This window comes from Chlorocebus sabaeus, chromosome 9 (assembly GCF_047675955.1).
Source record: "Chlorocebus sabaeus isolate Y175 chromosome 9, mChlSab1.0.hap1, whole genome shotgun sequence".
Lineage (NCBI taxonomy): Eukaryota > Metazoa > Chordata > Mammalia > Primates > Cercopithecidae > Chlorocebus > Chlorocebus sabaeus.
The window spans coordinates 102,624,364-102,644,314 of record NC_132912.1 but is presented as its reverse complement, the minus strand read 5'-3'; the positions used below and the strand labels follow the sequence as shown (position 1 = coordinate 102,644,314).

Sequence of the window (19,951 nt, the reverse complement as noted above, 5' to 3'; positions counted from 1 at the left end):
AAACGTTAAGTGTAAGAGATTGAGTGGGTTGAAAAACAGACAGTTTATCGGCAATGCTGAAAGTTGACCTGAAGTTACCAGACATCATTCTGCTATACTATATACACAAGGTACAGTTAATGGAAAATATAAGCCAGAAAATAGTCCATTGCTGGGTTTTGTACTTTGTTCTCCAAATGCTGTAGTATTTTAGAAAAACAGGAGTCCGTGAGAGCAAGAGTCATGTTGACCTGAGCCTTATAGGAAGGGGGCAGGTATGCCACAGGGAGGGAGAGAACCTGCCAGGCCGGGGAACCTCATGAAGGACAGTCCTAGGATCAGCAGACATGGCAGTGCTGGGGTGAAGAGGGCAGCCTGGCCAGAGCAGAGAGCTTGCAAAGAAGGTTTAAAGGAGGACCTGTGTGTATTTTGGAGGTCTTTTGAAACCACATACAGGTGTTTAAATCAATTCACTGTGATTCCAGGAAACATTAAAGGTTTAAAATTTGAACAAAAGATGTTTTTAAGAAAGCTACTTTTGGCCGGGTGTGGTGGCTTACCCCTGTATTCCCAGCACTTTGGGAGGCCAAGGCCGGTCAATCACCCGAGGCCAGGAGTTCGAGACTAGTCTGGCCAACATGGTGAAACCTCGTCTCTACTAATAATACAAAAATTAGCTGGGCGTGGTGGCACAAGCCCGTAATCTCAGCTACATGGGAGGCTGAGGCAGGAGAATTGCTTGAACCCGGGAGGCAGAGGTTGCAGTGAGCCAAGATCACGCCATTACACTCCAGCCTGGGCGACAAGAGCAAAACTTTTGTCTCCACAAAAAAAAAGAAAGCTACTTTTGCCAGTAAGATTAAAGGAGCATCCAAATTTGCTAACAGCACTTGTTTATTTTTGAACAGATAAAAGATGAAGTATTTGAAGAAACAGAAAAAAACTTCCGAATGCAAGAAAGATTGATTAAGTCTTTTATCCGAGACCTGTCTCTCTACCTCCAGCACATCCGGGTGAGCATCAGCATCACTCTAGTTAGACTCACATACAATGTAATTCTGTCCCCTTTCCTGTTCATCTATCATATTGTTTAATGAATGCTGAGTAATCTAGACTCAAATCATCACTATTATGCCCCTGCATAGTTTTTGTTGAGATGCCAATAGGTTATTTAACAGTTAACAGCATTTAGATCAATGTTGTCATATTCATTTCAAAGCAGCCCAACTTTTTCCACCCTCTTTTTGGTCTTTGTCACCCTTCGTCCCCCACACACCTTATTTTTCTTTTTACTTATTACAGTTCACTTTGTCAAGACCAGTTTGAAAATCAAATATTGAATACAAAAGCTAGGAAGCTGTAAACAGGAAACGTAGACAAGAGAAAGGGCAAGCAGTGAATATGAGTAAGAGAATGTTCCTGTGTGGTATGCTTTCCGATCACTTCAGCTCCCAATTTATTAATATTCAGTTGCTATAATAAGGCCTCTAAAGGTATTAGAGCCATAAATAGCTTTGAGATCTAGAGAAGCCAAGGAGATCAGGTGAGCCTAGGTCTTTCCTTGCCTCAAGCAATGCTTCCTCCCTGAGGTCAGAACCAGGACCAGCATTCCTTCTATTCTTGTCTCTAATTTCTCTGTTGATTTAATATAGGATGCTGTGAGTGTACTCAATACTCCTGTCCCTCTGATCTTTTAGAGACAGAGTCTCTCTCTGTCACCCAGACTGGAGTGCAGTAGTGCCATCATAGCTCATGCAGCCTCCAACTCCTGGGCTCCAGTGATCCTCTCACCTCAGCCTCTTGAGTAGCTGGGACCACAGGTGCACACCACCACGCCTGGCTAATTTTTTAAGCAGAGATGAGGTCTTACTATGTTGCCCAGGCTGGTCTTAAACTGGCCTCCCGAAGTGCTGGGATTACAGGCATGAACCACCATGCCCAGCCTGAACATCTGATCTTATAAAAGAATTTCCTTAAAAGGGATCCTTAACTTTTTAAAAAAACATTTTTTTAAACTAAATAAAATGGTATAAAATTTAAAGGTACCAAAGGACTAAGTAAAAATAATTATTCCTCCTACCTTGTCACCTGGTCATCTTCTATAGAGACAGTCACCACCCACCAAGTTCTTCCCTCCTATCAGAGATTTTGTGTGTGTGTATACAGGTGGGAGATACACTAGCATCTTGGGTTTCACACTTAATCAAATTTCAGAAGTGATGTTGTAGCCATATAGTCAGAGGCCCGTTGTTCTTTTTTCCTTTGAGACAGTGTCTCACTCTCGCCAGGCTGGAGTGCAGTGGCACAATCTCGGCTCACTCCAACCTCCGCCTCCCGGGTTCAAGTGATTCTCCTGCCTCAGCCTCCCAAGTAGTTGAGGCATACGCCACCACACCCAGCTAATTTTTGTATTTTTAGTAGAGACGGGATTTCACCATGTTGGCCAGGATGGTCTCGATCACTTGACTTCATGACCCGCCCACCTCGGCCTCCCAAAGTGTTAGGATTACAGGCGTGAGCCACCACGCCTGGCCTTGGTCCATTGTTCTTTATAACTGCATAGTATGTATCATTCTATGGACATGTCATAATATATTTAACTAGTCCCCTATTGGCAGATATGTAAATCATTTGTAGTTAAAAAAGATTAGAACTAGTCATACAAGGAATATCCTTGTGGATACATCATTTCCTGATCTATGTGAGTCTGTCTGAAGGCCAGTGTACTTCTGAGCCAAATCATGTGGCAGTATAAATTTTGATAACTACTGTTAAATGTCAGAGATGTTGTAAAGGGGAAAAGTTGCAAAAGCAATATCCCTTGCTAACTCAGTGTTATCAAAACCAGTGGGTTTTAGCTTTGCCTGCAAGAGAGGTAAAAAAATATTTCAATATAGTTTAAATTGGCATTTCTTATATTAGAAATGGAGTTGAGGATATTCTCTTGTGTTTACGTCATATTTTTCTGTGACTTACCTATGTTCTGGCATCTTTATCAGTTTGTTGATCTCTGTATCTATTGGAGGAAATAGTCCTTTGTCTGAGATGGTTTGCAAATATCCTCCCCCTACCTCAGTTTGTTGACTTCTGAGTTTGCTTATAGTGTTTTCTCCCCTTAAGAGTTTAAACTTGCATTTTATGGCTTCTTAGTTTTGTGTCATATGTAGAAAGGCCTTTGCTATTGCAACATCTAAAATCTTGTGTTTTAGTACTTTTATCATTCCATTGTTTTAAGATTAAATCATTGCTCTGTCTGGACTTTAGTAAATCAGGTTTGAAGCAGGGATTCAACTTTATTTTTCCCCTGGTTACCCAGTGGTCTATCATTTATTGAGTAATCCCCACTGATTTGAGATGCCCCCTAGTTTCTTTTAAATAGCAAACTTTCACCCTTGTGTTTTAAAGATGTAACTAGTGCCAGGCGTGATGGCTCATGCCTGTAATCCCGCACTTTGGGAGGCCAAGGTGGGTGGATCACATGAGGTCATGAGATCAACCTGGCCAACATGGTGAAACCCCATCTCTACTAAAAGTGCAAAAATTAGCTGGGCATGGTGGGAGGCGCCTGTAATCCCAGCTACTAGGGAGGCTGAGGCAGGAGGATTGCTTGAACCCGGGAGGCGGAGGTTGCAGTGAGCCGAGCCAGTGTGGGGGACAAGAGTGAGACTTTGTCTCAAAAAAAAAAATTGTAATTAGGTAAAAATTAGGGTTGATAAAACTTTGCAGAAGCACATTAGCTTAAAGTGAGAGATTTGACAAAAACATTGGGGCATGAGCCAGGCATGGTGACACACACTTATAGTCTCAGCTACCCAGGAGGCTGAGGTGGGAGGATTGCTTGAGCCCAGGAGTTGGAGGACAGCCTGGCAACATGCAAGACTCTGTCTCTAAAACAAACAGGCAAGGCGCAGTGGCTCATGCCTGTAATCCCAGCACTTTGGGAGACTGAGGTGGGCAGACCACTTGAGGTTAGGAATTCAACACCAGCCTTGCCAACATGGTGAAACCCCATCTCTACTAAAAATAGAAAACTTAGCCAGGCATGGTGGTGGGTGCCTGTAACCCAGCTACATGGGAGGTTGAGGCAGGAGAATCACTTGAACCCAGGAGGTGGAGGTTGCAGTGAGCTGAGATCATGCCATTGCGCTCCAGCCTGGGTGAGAGTGAGACTCCATCTCAAGAAAAATAAAACACACACAATATTGGGGCAGCTACTGAGTACATTTCTTTGTCTTGCTGCTTCATAGGACTTTCCCCTAATACCTCTCTCATACTGATATCCCTCTGTTGGCCATTTTCTCCCCAGGTTTTCTAAAGTGTGACATGCTATACCTGAGCCCTCAGCCCTTAAAAGTCTCACCTCCGTAGCAATGACTGATACATTTTGGGTTGGGATATATGTAACGTTGAAAACCATCTGATGGAAGTATCAATTCGGTTCTGACTGCTGACAGAAATTGAGAGAAAATGTTGAACAGTTCTGTCATGCCACAAAATGAAAAGCCTGCCCAATAATAAAATTAGATAGATTGACTAACAGCGAGAAAACCAGCGAGAACATAAGCTGAGGGCCACTGGCTGGATAATTTGGTATCTACATTGGCATATGGGCTGATATTTGGGGCCTTTACAGCATTCCTTTAAAAGAAAACAAGAGGACATCATGTTTCACATTACATCTCCCAGTCAGGAGGAATTAGCAGCGTTCCCTGGGTTATCTTACTGACAAAGCCCTGGCTTTGTATGTACAGATATAAATATTAACGACAAAAGGTCTAAAAATTGTTATAAAGCATCAAACCAATGTGAGGCACTGAAGGTTTTTGCTTAGGGACTTTGTTTGCCCTTGAAATAGACTAATGGAGTATTTAGTCTGTTTGGGTTACAGCCCAGCATTGTAGAGATGGGGTTTCACCATGCTGGCCAGGCTGGTCTCAAAAGAAAGCCTGGAAAACCAACCTGGGGTTCAAACTGTCACTATCAGGAGGAGTTGACTCTGTGATAATGGAGTCAGCAGACAAAACAGACAAAAGTCTACCTTTATGGAGCCTGCATTTTTACTAGGAGGGTGGGTGAAGGAGAGCATGACAATAAGCAGGCATAGTCAATTCTAGTCATGTGAGAGGGTATTTTTTTGCAAAGACAAAGAAAGGAAGCAGCACAGCAGGAGCCGTTGGGAGCGCCAGGGTGGGATGGGAAACCGGGCTGGCATGATCAGTAGCATGGCAGGGGAGTTGTCTGTGAGACGGTGACAGCATGAACCAAGACCTGAGGAAGGAGAAGCGACTGGTCATTGTCATAATCCTGTAGGAATCACGTTGGTTCTAATTTGATAATTTACTTTTTGGTAAATTAAGAAACTCTATTAGGTATATAGGGGAATGCTAAAGAGATGATAAAAGCCCTCCCTAATTTTTTAAGAAATAAAAGTCTTAGACTTTTCTCTGTGCTCCGTAAGTCATAGTTGTTGAAAATATGCTTATTTCAAAGCTCAAATACCAGACTAGTGAGGAAATTTCAAATTATGGAACGCATTTTTCCCAGATTGCTATTCAGGGTGATGGATAGCAAAGGCTGGAAAGTTCTGTCTGTTCTGACTTGTGTCTGTCCTCACTGGCTGCAGGAGTCGGCGTGTGTGAAAGTGGTGGCTGCCGTGAGCATGTGGGATGTGTGCATGGAGCGAGGACACCGGGACCTGGAGCAGTTTGAGAGGGTGCATCGCTATATCAGTGACCAGCTCTTCACAAACTTTGTAAGTAACTTTTTCTTCAAAAGTTGGCCCCCTTCCCAAGGTCATCTCAAATGCATCAGCTCATGCAAAAGTCAGTTCCACAGACGCAGGCCCTGGGCACCAGGCATATTAGTCATCCTTTAGCTATATTCATATTGGGGTTTGATATTCACAACATGACTTTCAGTTAGTTAAAGGGAAATGTAGGACCTGTGTCTGTACAAACAGATTTTTTTAAAAAAAAAACAGCTTGTAGGGCCGGGCGCAGTGGCTCACGCCTGCAATCCCAGCACTTTGGGAAGCCGAGGCGGGCGGATCATGGGTTCAGGAGATCGAGACCATCTTGGCTCACACGATGAAACCCCGTCTCTACTAAAAAAAATATAAAAAAATTAGCCAGGCATGGTGGCAGTAGCCTGTAGTCCCAGCTACTCGGGAGGCTGAGGCAGGAGAATGGCGTGAATCCGGGAGGCGTAGCTTGCAATGAGCCAAGATCGCGCCACTGCACTCCAGCCTGGGCGACAGAGCAAGACTCCATCTCGAAAAAAAGAAAAAAAAAATAGCTTGTGATTAATTTAGTTAAAGAGGACACAGGAAAACTAGGCAATTAACTCTGATCAAATTTAAACAACTATAGGAGTAATAACTTGAAGAGGGGCCAGGTGCAGTAGCTCATGCCTGTAATCCTAGCACTTTGAGAGGCAGAGGCAGGCAGATCACTTGAGGTCGGGAGTTCAAGACCATCCTGACCAATGTGGTGAAACCCTGCCGCTACTAAAAATACAAAAATTAGCAGGGCATGGTGGTGGGCACCTGAAATTCCAGGTACTCAGGAGGCAGAGGTCAGATAATAGCTTGACCCCAGGAGGAGGTTGCAGTGAACCAAGATTGCACCACTGTACTCCCTCCTGGGCAATAGAGTGAGACTACGTCTCAAAAAAAAACCTTGAAGACAAATATTTAGGAATATAATTAATATGTTACCAAAGAGATCTGAGATGGTAAAAACTACTTCAAGGCCGGGCTCATGCCTCTAATCCCAGCACTTTGGGAGGCCAACGTGGGCGGATCACCTGAGGTCAGGAGTTGAGACCAGTCTGACCAACATGGAGAAACCCCGTCTCTACTAAAAATACAAAATTAGCCAGGCATGGTGGTGTATGCCTGTAATCCCAGCTACTCAGGAGGCTGAGGCAGGTGAATCACTTGAACCTGGAAGGTGGAGGTCATGATGAGCCGAGATTTCCACCCTGGGCGGCAAGAGTGAGACTCTGTCTCAAAAAAAATACTTAAAGTACTAAAGACCAAATTTCTTGAGAAATTCTAAATCCATATATATGAGATTATTTAATCCCTTGTAGAAAAAAACTGGATGGGATTTGATAGTTTCTTAGGGATCTATAAATGGCCTGAAGGTGAAAAAGACATGCCCAGCTGGGGAGCTGACAGGTGTTCTAATTGTACATTATTTTTAATAAGATACTATTAAGTACTACTAAGTACCTGTTTATGTTCTTTATGTATTCATTGCCTTACCCTTAATGTCTGTGTGTTAGAAAGAATTAAAGAGAAAAATTTATTATTTTTGATATGGAGTCTCTCTCTGTCACCCAGGCTGGAGCACAGTGGCACAATCTCGGCTCACCGCAACCTCTGCCTCCCGAGGAGCTGGGACTACAGGTGCACACCGCTGCACCTGCCTGATTTTTGTATTTTTAGTAGAGACGGGGTTTCGCCAGGCTGGTCTCAAGCTTCTGACCTAAAGTGATCCGCCCACCTCGGCCTCCCAAAGTGCTGGGATTACAGGCATGAGCCGCCATTCCCAGCCAAAAGAAAAATTCTTTGAAAGATAAAAATGGGGGCCGAGTGTGGTGGCTCATGCCTGTAATCCCAACTACTTGGGAGGCTGAGGCTGCAGTGAGCCGAGATTGCGCCATTGCACTCCAGCCTGGGCGAAAGAGCAAGACTCCGTCTAAAAAAAAAAAAAAGGGGGGGGTATTACCTAGTTATGATTAAAGGTTTATGAGTGTATGAAAGTTACTCCACCCCAGATTTATGTAACAACTAACTCTGGAGTTAAATTCAAGCTATGTAGACATGTACACATAATAAATGTTACCAGGTAAACTATCACATCTAGTTTCTAATGCACATATCAGCGTGCAGCTTAGCATTTATCACTTCAAGGAGCTCAAGTGGGATTAGCATATTTTACATACTCTTTGGTGTAGGAATTGAAGTATGTAGTGAGAAGTCTTGTGGAGTATTTAAGTAGAGGCTAGTGATGGGTTAGTAGAATACTGTTGTAGATCTGCATGGGTTTAGTTTGTACTAGAAACAAAGTAGGTCGTTGAGGACACAGCAAAATCAGCCTTAAGAGTGACTTGGAGAATCACAAATGTGGGGTGCTGTCCATCTGAGCAATGTGCCTTTCTCGTCCCTACAGAAGGAGAGGACAGAGCGGCTTGTCATCTCCCCCTTAAATCAGTTACTGAGCATGTTTACAGGGCCTCATAAGCTGGTACAGAAACGCTTTGACAAGCTCCTGGACTTCTATAACTGTACAGAACGGGCAGAGAAGCTAAAGGACAAGAAGACCCTGGAGGAGCTGCAATCGGCCCGGAACAATTACGAGGCCCTGAATGCGCAGCTGCTAGATGAGCTGCCCAAGTTCCACCAGTACGCCCAGGGCCTCTTTACCAACTGTGTCCACGGCTACGCTGAAGCCCACTGTGACTTTGTGCACCAGGCTCTGGAGCAATTAAAGCCACTGCTTTCGGTGAGCTTCTTACCCCTTCAGTGGGATGGTCATCTGTGGCCTTTGCCTGGTATTTTTCTGGGAAAAATTGTAGCATGGTTTGAAAAATTGTCTGAACTAGATTAACTGAACGTGTCGCTAGTTCAGCCCTCAGGAATTCTTGATCCCTTGGTGGTGTCATGAAGCCTGTGGCTTCTGAAACATCCCTTTTCCTCTTGAGCAGTTCCCAGAAGAGCCAGCCAACCTGGCCTGCAGGCAGTGCCCTGGAGAACTTGTGTTTTGCATCAGGCTGCTGTGTCCGTAGCTCAGAGAGTGAGCTGCAGCTGAACTTTAGCTTCAGTGGTTCCAAGGAGACTTTGTCAGTCTGGGATCTTTCATCGTGTTTTCTTCTTTTCTCTCTCTCTCTCTGCTCTTCCCACGGACTCCAGTTACTCAAAGTGGCCGGCAGGGAGGGAAACCTTATTGCCATCTTCCACGAAGAACACAGCAGAGTTCTGCAGCAACTCCAGGTTTTCACCTTCTTCCCGGAGTCTCTTCCAGCTACCAAGAAGCCGTTTGAGAGGAAAACCGTTGACCGCCAGTCTGCTCGAAAGTCACTCGTGGGCCTGGTTAGTAGGGAACTGAGAGGAGCAGCCCCACCTCGGGGTAAAGAGTGGGAAACCCTGCAGCCAGGCCCAGATCCCACTATTGGAGTTTCTGTATTTCATAACAAATGGAGAATAATGATTGCATTCTCACCCATCATGGGCTCATGCATTTGCCCAATTTTTTTTTGTTTTGTTTTTGAGACAGTCTCTCATTCTGTTGCCAGGCTGGAGTGCAGTGGTGCAATCTTGGCTTATTGCAACCTCTGCCTTCTGGGTTCAAGTGAATTCTGCTTTCAGCCTCCCAAGTAGCTGGGACTACAGGCACACGCCACCACACCCAGCTAATTTTTGTATTTCTTAGCAGAGATGGGGTTTTACCATGTTGGCCAGAGTGGTCTCGATCTCTTGACCTTGTGATCCATACACCTCGGCCTCCCAAAGTGCTGGGATTAGAGGCGTGAACCACCACGCCTGGGCTTTTTTTTTTTTTTTTTTTTTGCGGGGAGTGGGGGCATTCACCCAGTATTAATTTATTGATTCATTAATTCAGGAAACTGATTTAAGGGTATATTAATTCTGCCAGGCCTCCCTATTTTTTATCCTGTATTCATAAAAGTAATACAGCTAAACAGTTAATGTTTACCTTTTTTACCTGGAATTAGTCTTTTTTAACTCAGTTCTTCCATATTTTAAAAATTAGCATATGGCACACCAGATTATATGGGTTCATGATCTAGAGGACTGCGGATACATCTTTGCTTACAATATTTTTGCCCCATATGATCCCATAGACATTAATTTACATTACCTTAAAAGGGAGAATTATGATTTATTTTTTGAGACAGAGCCTTGCTGTCACCCAGGCTGGAGTATAGTGGTTCGATCTTGGCTCACTACAACCTCCCAGGTTCAAGTGATTCTCCTGCCTCAGCCTCTTGTAGCTGGGATTACAGGCATGCATCACCATACCTGGCTAGTTTTTGTATTTTTAGTAGAGACAGGGTTTCGCTATGTTGACCAGACAGGTCTCGAACTCCTGGCCTCAAGTGATCTGCCCACCTTGACCTCCCAAAGTGCTGGGATTATAGGTGTGAGTCACCATGCCCAGCCTGAATTTATTACTACCTTTTTTCTTATGACTTCTTTGCTTTCACAGGTGGGGAAGTCAAGATAGGGAAATTCTCAGCTGGTTAGGTTCATCTAACAAAGTACAAGACGACCTACTAATATCACTTAGATATTTTGATTTTTTTTAAAGTGGCATTTTAATCACGTTTGTCACAGAAAAACGAATGTAAGAATAGGTGTGTATCAAATTTTCTTAACTATAAAGGCATCAAACATTGCCTAAGGGCTCTTTTTACGTAGCCATGTGCGCTGGCTTCATCACAAAAAAAAAGTTCTGAGACTGGCCGCGAGTTCTGAGACTGGCCGCGAGTTGGGATGAAATATGGCTGCTGGGGTGGTGGCCACTGAGGGATTTTTGTTGATGTCTTGCCTTTCAGCCAAGTTACATGCTACAGTCAGAAGAACTCCGGGCCTCCCTCCTGGCCAGGTATCCCCCTGAAAAACTCTTCCAGGCAGAACGGAACTTCAATGCTGCTCAAGACTTGGATGTGTCACTTTTGGAAGGTGACCTGGTGGGTGTGATTAAGAAAAAAGACCCCATGGGCAGTCAGAACCGCTGGTTGATTGACAATGGAGGTAAGAGATTTTCAGCAGCAGGGAATTGTAACTGGGAAAAAAATAATTTTAGCTACACCCGAATCCGGACTAGACCAGGAAAAAAAAATATCTTTGATTAAGGGGAAAAGTAGCCTTAACCTTCTCTACAGAGTGAAGATCATTACTGAAACAAAACCTGTTTTTGTTGGGACGAATTCCAGAGGAGACACCATTGCTTATCACACAAGCTCTTGCCATGTCTTACAGCACTTACAGGCGGGAAGGCCTGCCTCACGGAATCCTGTTCCTTCTTAGCCTGTTCCCAGTAGGCCACAAAATAAGCTGCCCTCTTTTCAATTTTTTTTTTTTTTTTGTGGCAGTCTTGCTCTGTTGCCCAGGCTGGAGTACAGTGGCACAATCATAGCTTATTACTCCTGGGTTCAAGGGGTCCTCCTGCCTTAGCTGGGACTACAGGTATGCCATCATGCCCAGCTAATTTTTCAATAATTTTATAGATATGAGGTCTTGCCATGTTGTCCAGGCTGGTCTCCAACTTCTAGGCTCAAGCCATCCTTCTGCCTGTTTCTCCTAAAATGCTGGGATTATAGGTGTGAGCCACCGCAGCCAGCACCTCTTTTTTTCTATGAATTTGTCTTGTGGAAATTAAAAACCTGTGGGATTTCATTTGCTTTCTTCTCCCCATAACAGCTTTACCTCATGACTATTTAGGAAACTACTTTAAAAACAGCTTACAACTTTTTTGGAGGAAGAGTGATTGGCAGAATTTAAGTAAGTGTACAAGGGATAATATTGATCTGTAATCCCTTTTTCCAAAATCCAAAAAGTTCTAAAAAACAAGGATTTTTTTCAGAACACTTTTGCCAAAACCTGAATGAAAGTGATGTGAGACTATAATTATAACTTATCACTTTTGGTGTCAATAATCATGTGTATATATTTTTCATTTTTATTACCTTTTGTGACAGGGTCTAGCTTTGTCACCCAGGCTAGCTAGAGTGCAGCGGCTTGATCTCAGCTCACTGCAGCCTCCGCCTTCAAATGATTCTCCTGCTCAACCTCACAAGTAGCATGCACTACCACACCTGGCTAATTTTTTGTAGAGATGGGGTTTCACCATGTTGACCAGTCTGGTCTCCAACTCCTAACCTCAGGCGATCCACCCGCCTTGACCTCCCAAAGTGCCAGGATTACAAGCATGAGCCATGGCACTTGGCCTTATTTTTTAAATGCTGATTGCAATCTGATTGAACCAAGAGGTTGCTCACATCATAGATGGATGAGTACAGCTCCAACATGAATGACACAAAAACATCAGAACTTTCCTATTTGCAATTATGTGAGATACTTTAAGTTTTAGTTTATAACTGACACATACTTGTTAATATCGATGGGGTATGGTGTGATAATTTTTGAGACAGGGTCTAGCTTTGTCACCCAGGCTGGATTGTAGTGGCACGATCTTGGCTCACTGCAGCCTCCACCCCCCAAGCTCAAGCAATCCTCCTGTCTCGGCCTCCTGAGTAGCTAGGACCAGAGGCGTGCACGACCATGCCCAGTTAATTTTTTATTTTTAGTAGAGACAGTTTCCCTGTGTTGCCCGGGCTATAAACTTGTCATTTCTTTGCAGAGATATCAGAATCCTTGGCTTCTGGCCGTCTTGAGATACACATGATCATTAGCTACGGTTACCTTACTGTGCAATAGAACACCAGAGCTTATTTCTCCTAACTTTGTACCTGTTAAGTAACCTCTCCCCAGACTCACCTCCCATGATAGCCACACCTCCCCCTCCACCACCCCCAGTCTCTAGTAACTAGCATTCTACTCTCAACCTCTATGAGATCAACTTGTCTAGATTCTACGTGAATGAGATTATATGGTATTTGTCTTTCTGTGCCTGGCTCATTTCACTTAACATGTCCTCCAGGTTCAACCATGTGGCAGCAAATGACAGGATCTCATTCTGAATATTCATTAACAGAATTGATTATGGAGTGCTGACCCTGCTGGGGGAGATTTACAAAATATGTAATGTAGCTACTTGACTACCTTTCCAGAATTAAAAGAATCTGAATTCCAAAACATGTCTGGCCCTAAGCATTTTAGATAGGGATTGCGGTCCCATCTAATAGGCATCTATGTATTCACCACCCAGAACTGAAAAATGTTACATTTCTTGGTTTCTTTAAAAGCATCTTGTGGATTTTTTTTCTCCCCACTTCTTACCCAGAACAAGAGATTAGAAGTGAGAAAGGAAGGACAGAGGATGGAGCCTGTTAGGGTGACACCAGGTGACAGCTACTACTGGGGTCAGAGACAGATGGACCCCCTGTAAAGTTCCAAGCTGTTTAAGAAGCTGCTCTATCCTTTGGTTTTTATCTACTCAAACTTGAGAAGTGGTAGCAAGCAGCCACAGTGTTCAGATCACCTATCAGGTACAGGAAATGCATCAGAGATCAAGAGAATGATGGTCATTGTTCTCGTGGAGGCTACATACTCTGGGTCTGTGCCTTGACGGTGTTATTATGAAAAATTGTCATGTCGATACTCACACAATCCCTAATTTATACTTAAGTTTTAGCTGAAAGCCCCCTTGGTCATCTTGGGCAATTAAAGTAAACATGTATAGTACATGTTACATGTACATTCTAACAAATAGTTTCCTACATTAGAACATCCTCCCAGTATATCCAGACTCCCAGAGCAAAGGATTCAAGTGTCCTAGAGGGAAAGAGCACAGGGAGGCCTATGGAGGGGCTTCTTGAGCTACGCTTTTTTTTTTTTTTTTTTTTTTTTTTTTTTGAGACGGAGTTTCGTTCTTGTTGCCCAGGTTGGAGTGCAATGGCGTGGTCTTGGCTCACTGCAACGTCTGGCTCCTGGGTTCAAGCGATTCTCATGCCTCAGCCTCCTGAGTAGCTGGGATCACAGGCATGCACCACCATGCCTGGCTAATTTTTTAGTACAGATGGGGCTTCACCATGTTGGCCAGGCTGGTCATGAACTCCTGTCCTGTGGTGATCTGCCTGCCTCAGCCACCCAAAGTGCCTGGATTACAGGTATGAGCCGCTGTACCCAGCCTTTTTTTTTTCTAAGAGATGGAGTCTCACTATGTTGACCAGGGAACTAGGCTCAAGCAATCCTCCCATCTCAGCTTCCCAAAGAGCTGGGATTACAGGTGTGAGCCCCCGTGTGCGGCCGAGGCTAGTTCTTAACTTGGTCCTTTCCACACTTGCTGTATTTGAACACAGGCTTAGTCAAGCCCTCCTCTTAGGCATGATCTCAGTGTGCTATGACATTCTCTTCCCATGATGATTCCCAGACATAGGATTGTTTTCATTGCTGTCTTCTCGGTTGGCCACAGGCCTCCTGGCACGCATCTGTTGTGAGGTTGTGACATGAATGAATAGGCAGGCAGCTGCGGCTCTTCGTCTCTACCTACACACATCACATCCTGGGACTGTGTTCCAAGCCGCTTTGTCACTAGGCATTTTATTTTGTGTCTCACTATTGTCCTGGCTTTTTTTGTTTTACTCTTCATTTTACAGATGAATAACCTAGCTTTTACAGTTTTTTTTCTCTCGATGCTCCCTCCATCTGTCTATCCTTCTGCTAAGAGTTCTTGTTTATATTTCCTGTTTCCTTTGTAGTCACCAAAGGCTTCGTGTACAGCTCCTTCCTAAAGCCCTACAATCCTCGCCGCAGCCACTCCGATGCCTCCGTGGGCAGCCACTCCTCCACAGAGTCTGAGCACGGCAGCTCCTCCCCCAGGTTCCCACGCCAGAACAGCGGCAGCACCCTGACCTTCAACCCCAGCAGCATGGCTGTATCCTTTACCTCGGGGTCTTGCCAGAAGCAGCCTCAAGATGTATCTTCTCCGTTGAAGGAAGGTGACCAAGGAACTCTCAGTGCATCCCTAAATCCGGTTAGTTCAGAGAGTGGTCCTTCCGGATGCCCTTCAGACCCAGACTCTACCTCCCAGCCAAGGTCAGGGGACGCTGCAGATGTAGCTAGAGATGTAAACCAACCCGCTGCCACCCCGAGGAGCTACCGGAACTTCAGGCATCCAGAAATGGTTGGCTACTCTGTACCAGGACGAAATGGGCAAGGTCAAGACCTCGTAAAAGGATGTGCAAGAACAGCCCAGGCTCCGGAAGACAGAAGTGCAGAGCCAGAAAGCAGTGAGGCAGAAGGCAACCAGGTGAGTGCGTAACCGGCTGGCCAGTGTGGCACAGGCGGCAGCAGATATGTCGTGGGTACAGGCGGGGGTGAGGCAGAAACGGCTTGCCTGAGGCCTAGGGGTGATCCGAGATGAGCTCACAGACACATCTTCGAAGCACACAAGGAATCTCTGCCCTCAGAGCCTTCGAGCACCTTCCCGGCTGACACTTTCCAGGCTGTTCCTGGACCCCTGTGCCACTGGGTGTTTAAACGATGCCACAGTGAAAATTTCATTACTCTTCCAGTTCACTAATTCAGTTGTATAACATCCGTTTAATCCACTTGTTTGGTTTTTGATCCAAGTAACCGTACTGTTATTTCTGGAATTTAGAAACGAAATTCTACCCAGTTTTTGTTTTTGTGTTTGTCACCCAGGCTGGAACGCAGTAGCACAATCTCAGCTCACTGCAACCTCCGCCTCCCAAGTTCAAGCGATTCTCATGCCTCAGCTTCCTGAGTAGCTGGGATTACAGGTGTACACCAACACACCCAGCTAATTTTTATATTTTCAGTAGAGACAGGGCTTCACCATGTTGGCCAGGCTGGTCTCAAACTCCTGACCTCAAGTGCTCCACCCATCTCGGCCTCCCAAAGTGCTGGGATTACAGGTGTGAGCCACCGTGCCCAGCCCCAGTTTTTTCTATTCTTTGTAATGGCCTGTTCCCGTTTATGAATTTGTGGGGTTTTTGAGAGAGTCTTGCTCTATTGCCCAGGCTGGAATGCAATGGCACGATCTCAGCTCACTGCACCCACCACCTCCCAGGTTCAAGCGATTCTCCTGCCTCAGCTTCCCAAGTAGCTGGAACTACTTTATTAGAGACAGGGTTTCACTGTGTTGGCCAGGATGGTTTCGATCTGACCTCGCTGCCCGCCTTGGCCTCCCAACTTGTTAGGATTACAGGTGTGAGCCACCACACCTGGCCATATCTTGAACTCACCTGCATGCTTTAAAGCCATTTTCAGATTCACAGCTGCAGAGTCCCTGCTTCACCCTCTGTTGCGTTTGCTCGCTCTTCAGCGGAGCATCTTCCTGTGTTGACTGTCAGGTTTGTCTGCGAGCTCATCTCTGTTAGGATTTGCCATCAGGGGAAGGCCCAGTTGCATCTTGGGTTGTAGAGGTGCTGCCTCTGCCACTGTCTGGATTCTAAGAGTCTAGTTTTTACCCAGTTTCTCAGTTCAGGCTTTCCACAGCACATTCCTCAGTGCCACAGCCAAGCTTTGTGCATGCTCATTTTTCTGGTGATTTCTTACTACCCACTGCCTGGGTCAAACATCCCCATTCTGGGCCTACCAAGTAGACAGTTATTGTAGACACATCAAGGAGGGAGGGGAAAGAACCTTTCTTAAATTGAGTTGGAACAGGGAATGTAGTTGTAGTCTCAGCTCCTGTCCCTGACCAGGTCCTAAAGCCCTGGCCGTGTATCCCTCCCTCGGGCTCCCATGGGCCTCATGGCTTCTCCTCCTACTCCCTGAGCCCCTCCCTTCCATGGGCATTAGATCATTAGATCTTTGTTTGTGGCACCTAAAGATCAACTTTTCTTTCTTTGAAGTTGGTTGTGGTTTTCTGGTTTTTAATTCAGAATTTATGTTTGAGGTATGGAAGAATATGCTTGTCTTCCACCCTTCAAAGCAACTCTGAAAGACTGAAAAGGTAGATTTTTTTATTTTTATTTTTTAATGGAGTCTTACTTACTCTGTTGCCCAGGCTGGAGTACGGTGGTACAACCTCTGCCTTCTGGGTTCCGGCAATTCTCCTGCCTCAATCTCCAGAGTAGCTGGGATCACAGGCGTTCACCATCATGCCTGGCTATTTTTTACATTTTTGGTAGAAATAGGGTTTTACCATGTTGGCCAGCTGGTCTGGAACTCCTGACCCCTAGTGATCCACCTGCCTCAGCCTCCCAAATTGGTGTTTTTTTGTTTTGAGATGGAGTCTCACTCTCTTGCCCAGGGTCTGGAGTCCAGTGGCAAGATCTTGGGCTCACTGCAACCTCTGCATCCTGTGTTGGAGCAATTCTCCTGCCTCAGCCTCCTGAGTAGCTGGGATTACAAGTGTGCACCACTATGCCCAGCTAATTTTTATATTTTTAGTAGAGGCGGGGTTTCACCATGTTGGCCAGCTGGTTTTAAACTCCCAACTTCCAGTGATCCACCCATCTCAGCCTCCCAGAGTGCTGGGATTATAGGCACGAGCCACCACTCCTGGCCAAATTGGTGTTTCCTTTGAATCATCCCTATTATGATAGCCATCATCCATATGTACCTATTTAAATTTATTTTAGTTAAAATTAAGATGAAAAATTCAGTTCCTCTGTCTCACTAGCCATATTTCAGGGGCTCAGTAGCCACATGTGGGCAAGTGGATGTGGAACCCTCCCCATCACCACACGAAGCTGTTGGATGGCATTGCTCCCAGCAACTTCCCATTTTCTCTCTCTCCCTCATACAGGTCTATTTTGCTGTCTACACCTTCAAGGCACGAAATCCAAATGAGCTGAGTGTGTCAGCCAATCAGAAACTCAAGATCCTCGAGTTTAAAGATGTTACAGGAAATACAGAGTGGTGGTTAGCTGAGGTTAACGGGAAGAAGGGCTACGTTCCCTCCAATTATATCCGCAAAACCGAGTATACCTGAGCCCATGCTGCCCGCCACCCAGCCTTGCTGCCTCTGCTTTCAGTCCGCCGAGGGTTCTGGCGGCCCACCGAGAGGGCGCCTGCTCCTGAGACACAGGCCCTGTCTGCGTTGCTTGACCATGGCATGGTGGAGCCCACCACAGATCTTGTTCTCCTTGATTGGGTTGTAAACCTTGATGCTCACTAGAATCTCTAGAATTTGAATGGACCCTGGGGCTTTGCAAATGACTTAGTGACCATGAGAAGAGAGACAAGTGTTGGAGCTGGCCTTTGGAAAGGAGAAACTTCCAGTCAGAAGCCCAGTGTCCTAGGTATGCAGGAAGCTGTGCTCTAGCAATAGACAGTGTTGGTATTGGTTGTGCTATACTGTGTTTGGGGTGGCCCCATGTTCCATGCTCAGCTGACCGGATGCCAACTCAGATGAAGAGAATTAATGACTCTGGGCACCCCGTGAGGCAGTACTTGCACATGGCCAGGAGTTTGTTGGGATTGAACCAAACCTAAGGCTTCAAAGCTCCTGGGACACCTCCAGTGTCCAGCGCACATTCTCATACATACTGCCCCGAATTTCTAAAGTCCCTAAAACACTACCTTCTGTAACCTTGTTTCTTTCACTCTATTCCCAGATTGGTTATGCAAAATTCAACTGCTTTCTACTTTTAGAAGTGTTTAGGGCCTTTATTTTCTGTTGACCCTTCATCTGAAAGATTCTCTTCCCTTGTTAGGTACAATCACTGACACATTTTTTTCTTTTGAGATGGGGTCTTGCTATGTTACCCATGCTGGTCTCAAACACCTGGGCTCAAACAACCCTCCTGCCTCCCTGCTGGGATTACAGGCGTGAGCCACCATACCCCAACTTCAATGACACCTTTCTGATGGTCTTTACAGTCTGTAATGTCTGGTGGCCCCTGCCCTGGACTCAATGATTGATTGATTTTGCTACAATAACAGTATGAGAGCTCTAGCCATTCCATTAAAAGTATTAATTCTGCTTTGAGCTGAAACCAGTTGAGCCTAGTGGAAGACTGGATGTCTTTCTTCTTCATCCAAGCACCCTAACGACTGTTTAGTTACATGCATAGATGCAGACAACATGGGACTTACTTGAATTGGGATAAGCCATTCCAGAAGTAGCGTATCCTAGACTTGGAAATAAGTTTTCACCACTAACTTCCATGCTTCAGAGATGACATTCAAAGCCCAAGTGCCTGATCATACCTCCCAGTCTCAGGAAGATATTTACTTACCCCTTAGAGCAAGAATCTTAAGATTTTCCCCAGCTATGAAGCCTATCTTGGAATGGGAAACCATGAGATTTGTCTTTTAAAAGGGACGAAATAGCCTCACAACCCCTGTTCCTCCAAGTACACATTTAAGCCTTAAAATCCTGGGAGTCTGGGGAGACACCATGGAGTCCTTCCATCGTGTCTCTGCTGGTCGTGGTCAGAAGGCAGTCATGCAACAGTCCTTTTGTGGAGAGTGTTTCTATGTAGAGATGTTTATATTTAAGTAGTTCTTTTATAAATAAAAGCATTTCTAATGGCCATGGATGTTTTCTTGATTTCCCTCCGTGTTTAAGCTGAGCGTTTTTCCTGGGCTTCTGGGGGGATGCCTTGACAATGACTGATGCCCAGATCTGGGAGAATGGAAGAGGCTAACTGAAAAAATGCCAGCCCAAAGTCATTTTGTCAGATTCCAACAGAATCTCTATATACTCAGGCCGAGTGTGGTGGCTCAGACCTATAATCCCAGCACTTTGGGAGGCCAAGGTGGGCAGATCACTTGAGGCCAAGAGTTTGAGACCAGCCTGGCCAACATGGTGAAACCCAATCTCAACTGAAAATACAAAAATTAGCTGGGCGTGGTGCTGCATGCCAATAGTCCTGGCTAATCAAGTGGCTGAGAATTGCTTGAACCTGGGTGGCAGAGGTTGCAGTGAGCCAAGATCACACCACTGTACTCCAGTCTGGGCGACAGCAAGACCCTGTCTCAAAAACAAAACAAAAATCTGATTCCTCAAAAGATGTCCATGCTGCAGGTGATTGCCTGTATTTTCAGCCATCTTGTCCTATGAAATTCTAGCAGAACAGAAGAGCTGGGATCTTTAGGGGAGAAGTATTTCCCTGATTTGCAGATGTGGACACTGATACACAAGATTATCTAACAAGGTCACCAAGCGGCCGCTCAGGCAGTTGGGGGCAGGGAAGGGAGTGGCAGGGCTAGTGGCAGAGGTGGAGTTGAGGATGGTATAGTGGGTGACAGTAAAGCGATCACCCAGTATTGTTAAGGAATAGAAATCACAGTTGAATGGGTAGGCTATGGAAAGCAGTTGACAAGTCACCTACGCCACTCTTA

The 19,951-nt window shown here is 45.3% G+C and overlaps 1 protein-coding gene across 5 annotated transcripts in view; it reads left to right on the top strand.

Moving 5' to 3' along the window:
* The window catches only part of DNMBP (dynamin binding protein), a 120,276-nt gene extending 101,136 nt beyond the window's left edge, over positions 1-19,140 (top strand). For all 5 annotated transcript variants that reach the window (XM_007963822.3, XM_038009433.2, XM_073019247.1 and 2 more), the window contains 7 exons: positions 888-992; positions 5,603-5,731; positions 8,157-8,489; positions 8,897-9,076; positions 10,561-10,759; positions 14,389-14,939; positions 17,409-19,140. In XM_007963822.3, coding sequence (XP_007962013.3) covers positions 888-992; positions 5,603-5,731; positions 8,157-8,489; positions 8,897-9,076; positions 10,561-10,759; positions 14,389-14,939; positions 17,409-17,594 — 1,683 coding nt within the window. In that variant the 3' untranslated portion in view covers positions 17,595-19,140. The remainder of the gene's footprint in view (positions 1-887; positions 993-5,602; positions 5,732-8,156; positions 8,490-8,896; positions 9,077-10,560; positions 10,760-14,388; positions 14,940-17,408) is intronic.
* The last annotated feature ends 811 nt before the right edge of the window (positions 19,141-19,951 follow it).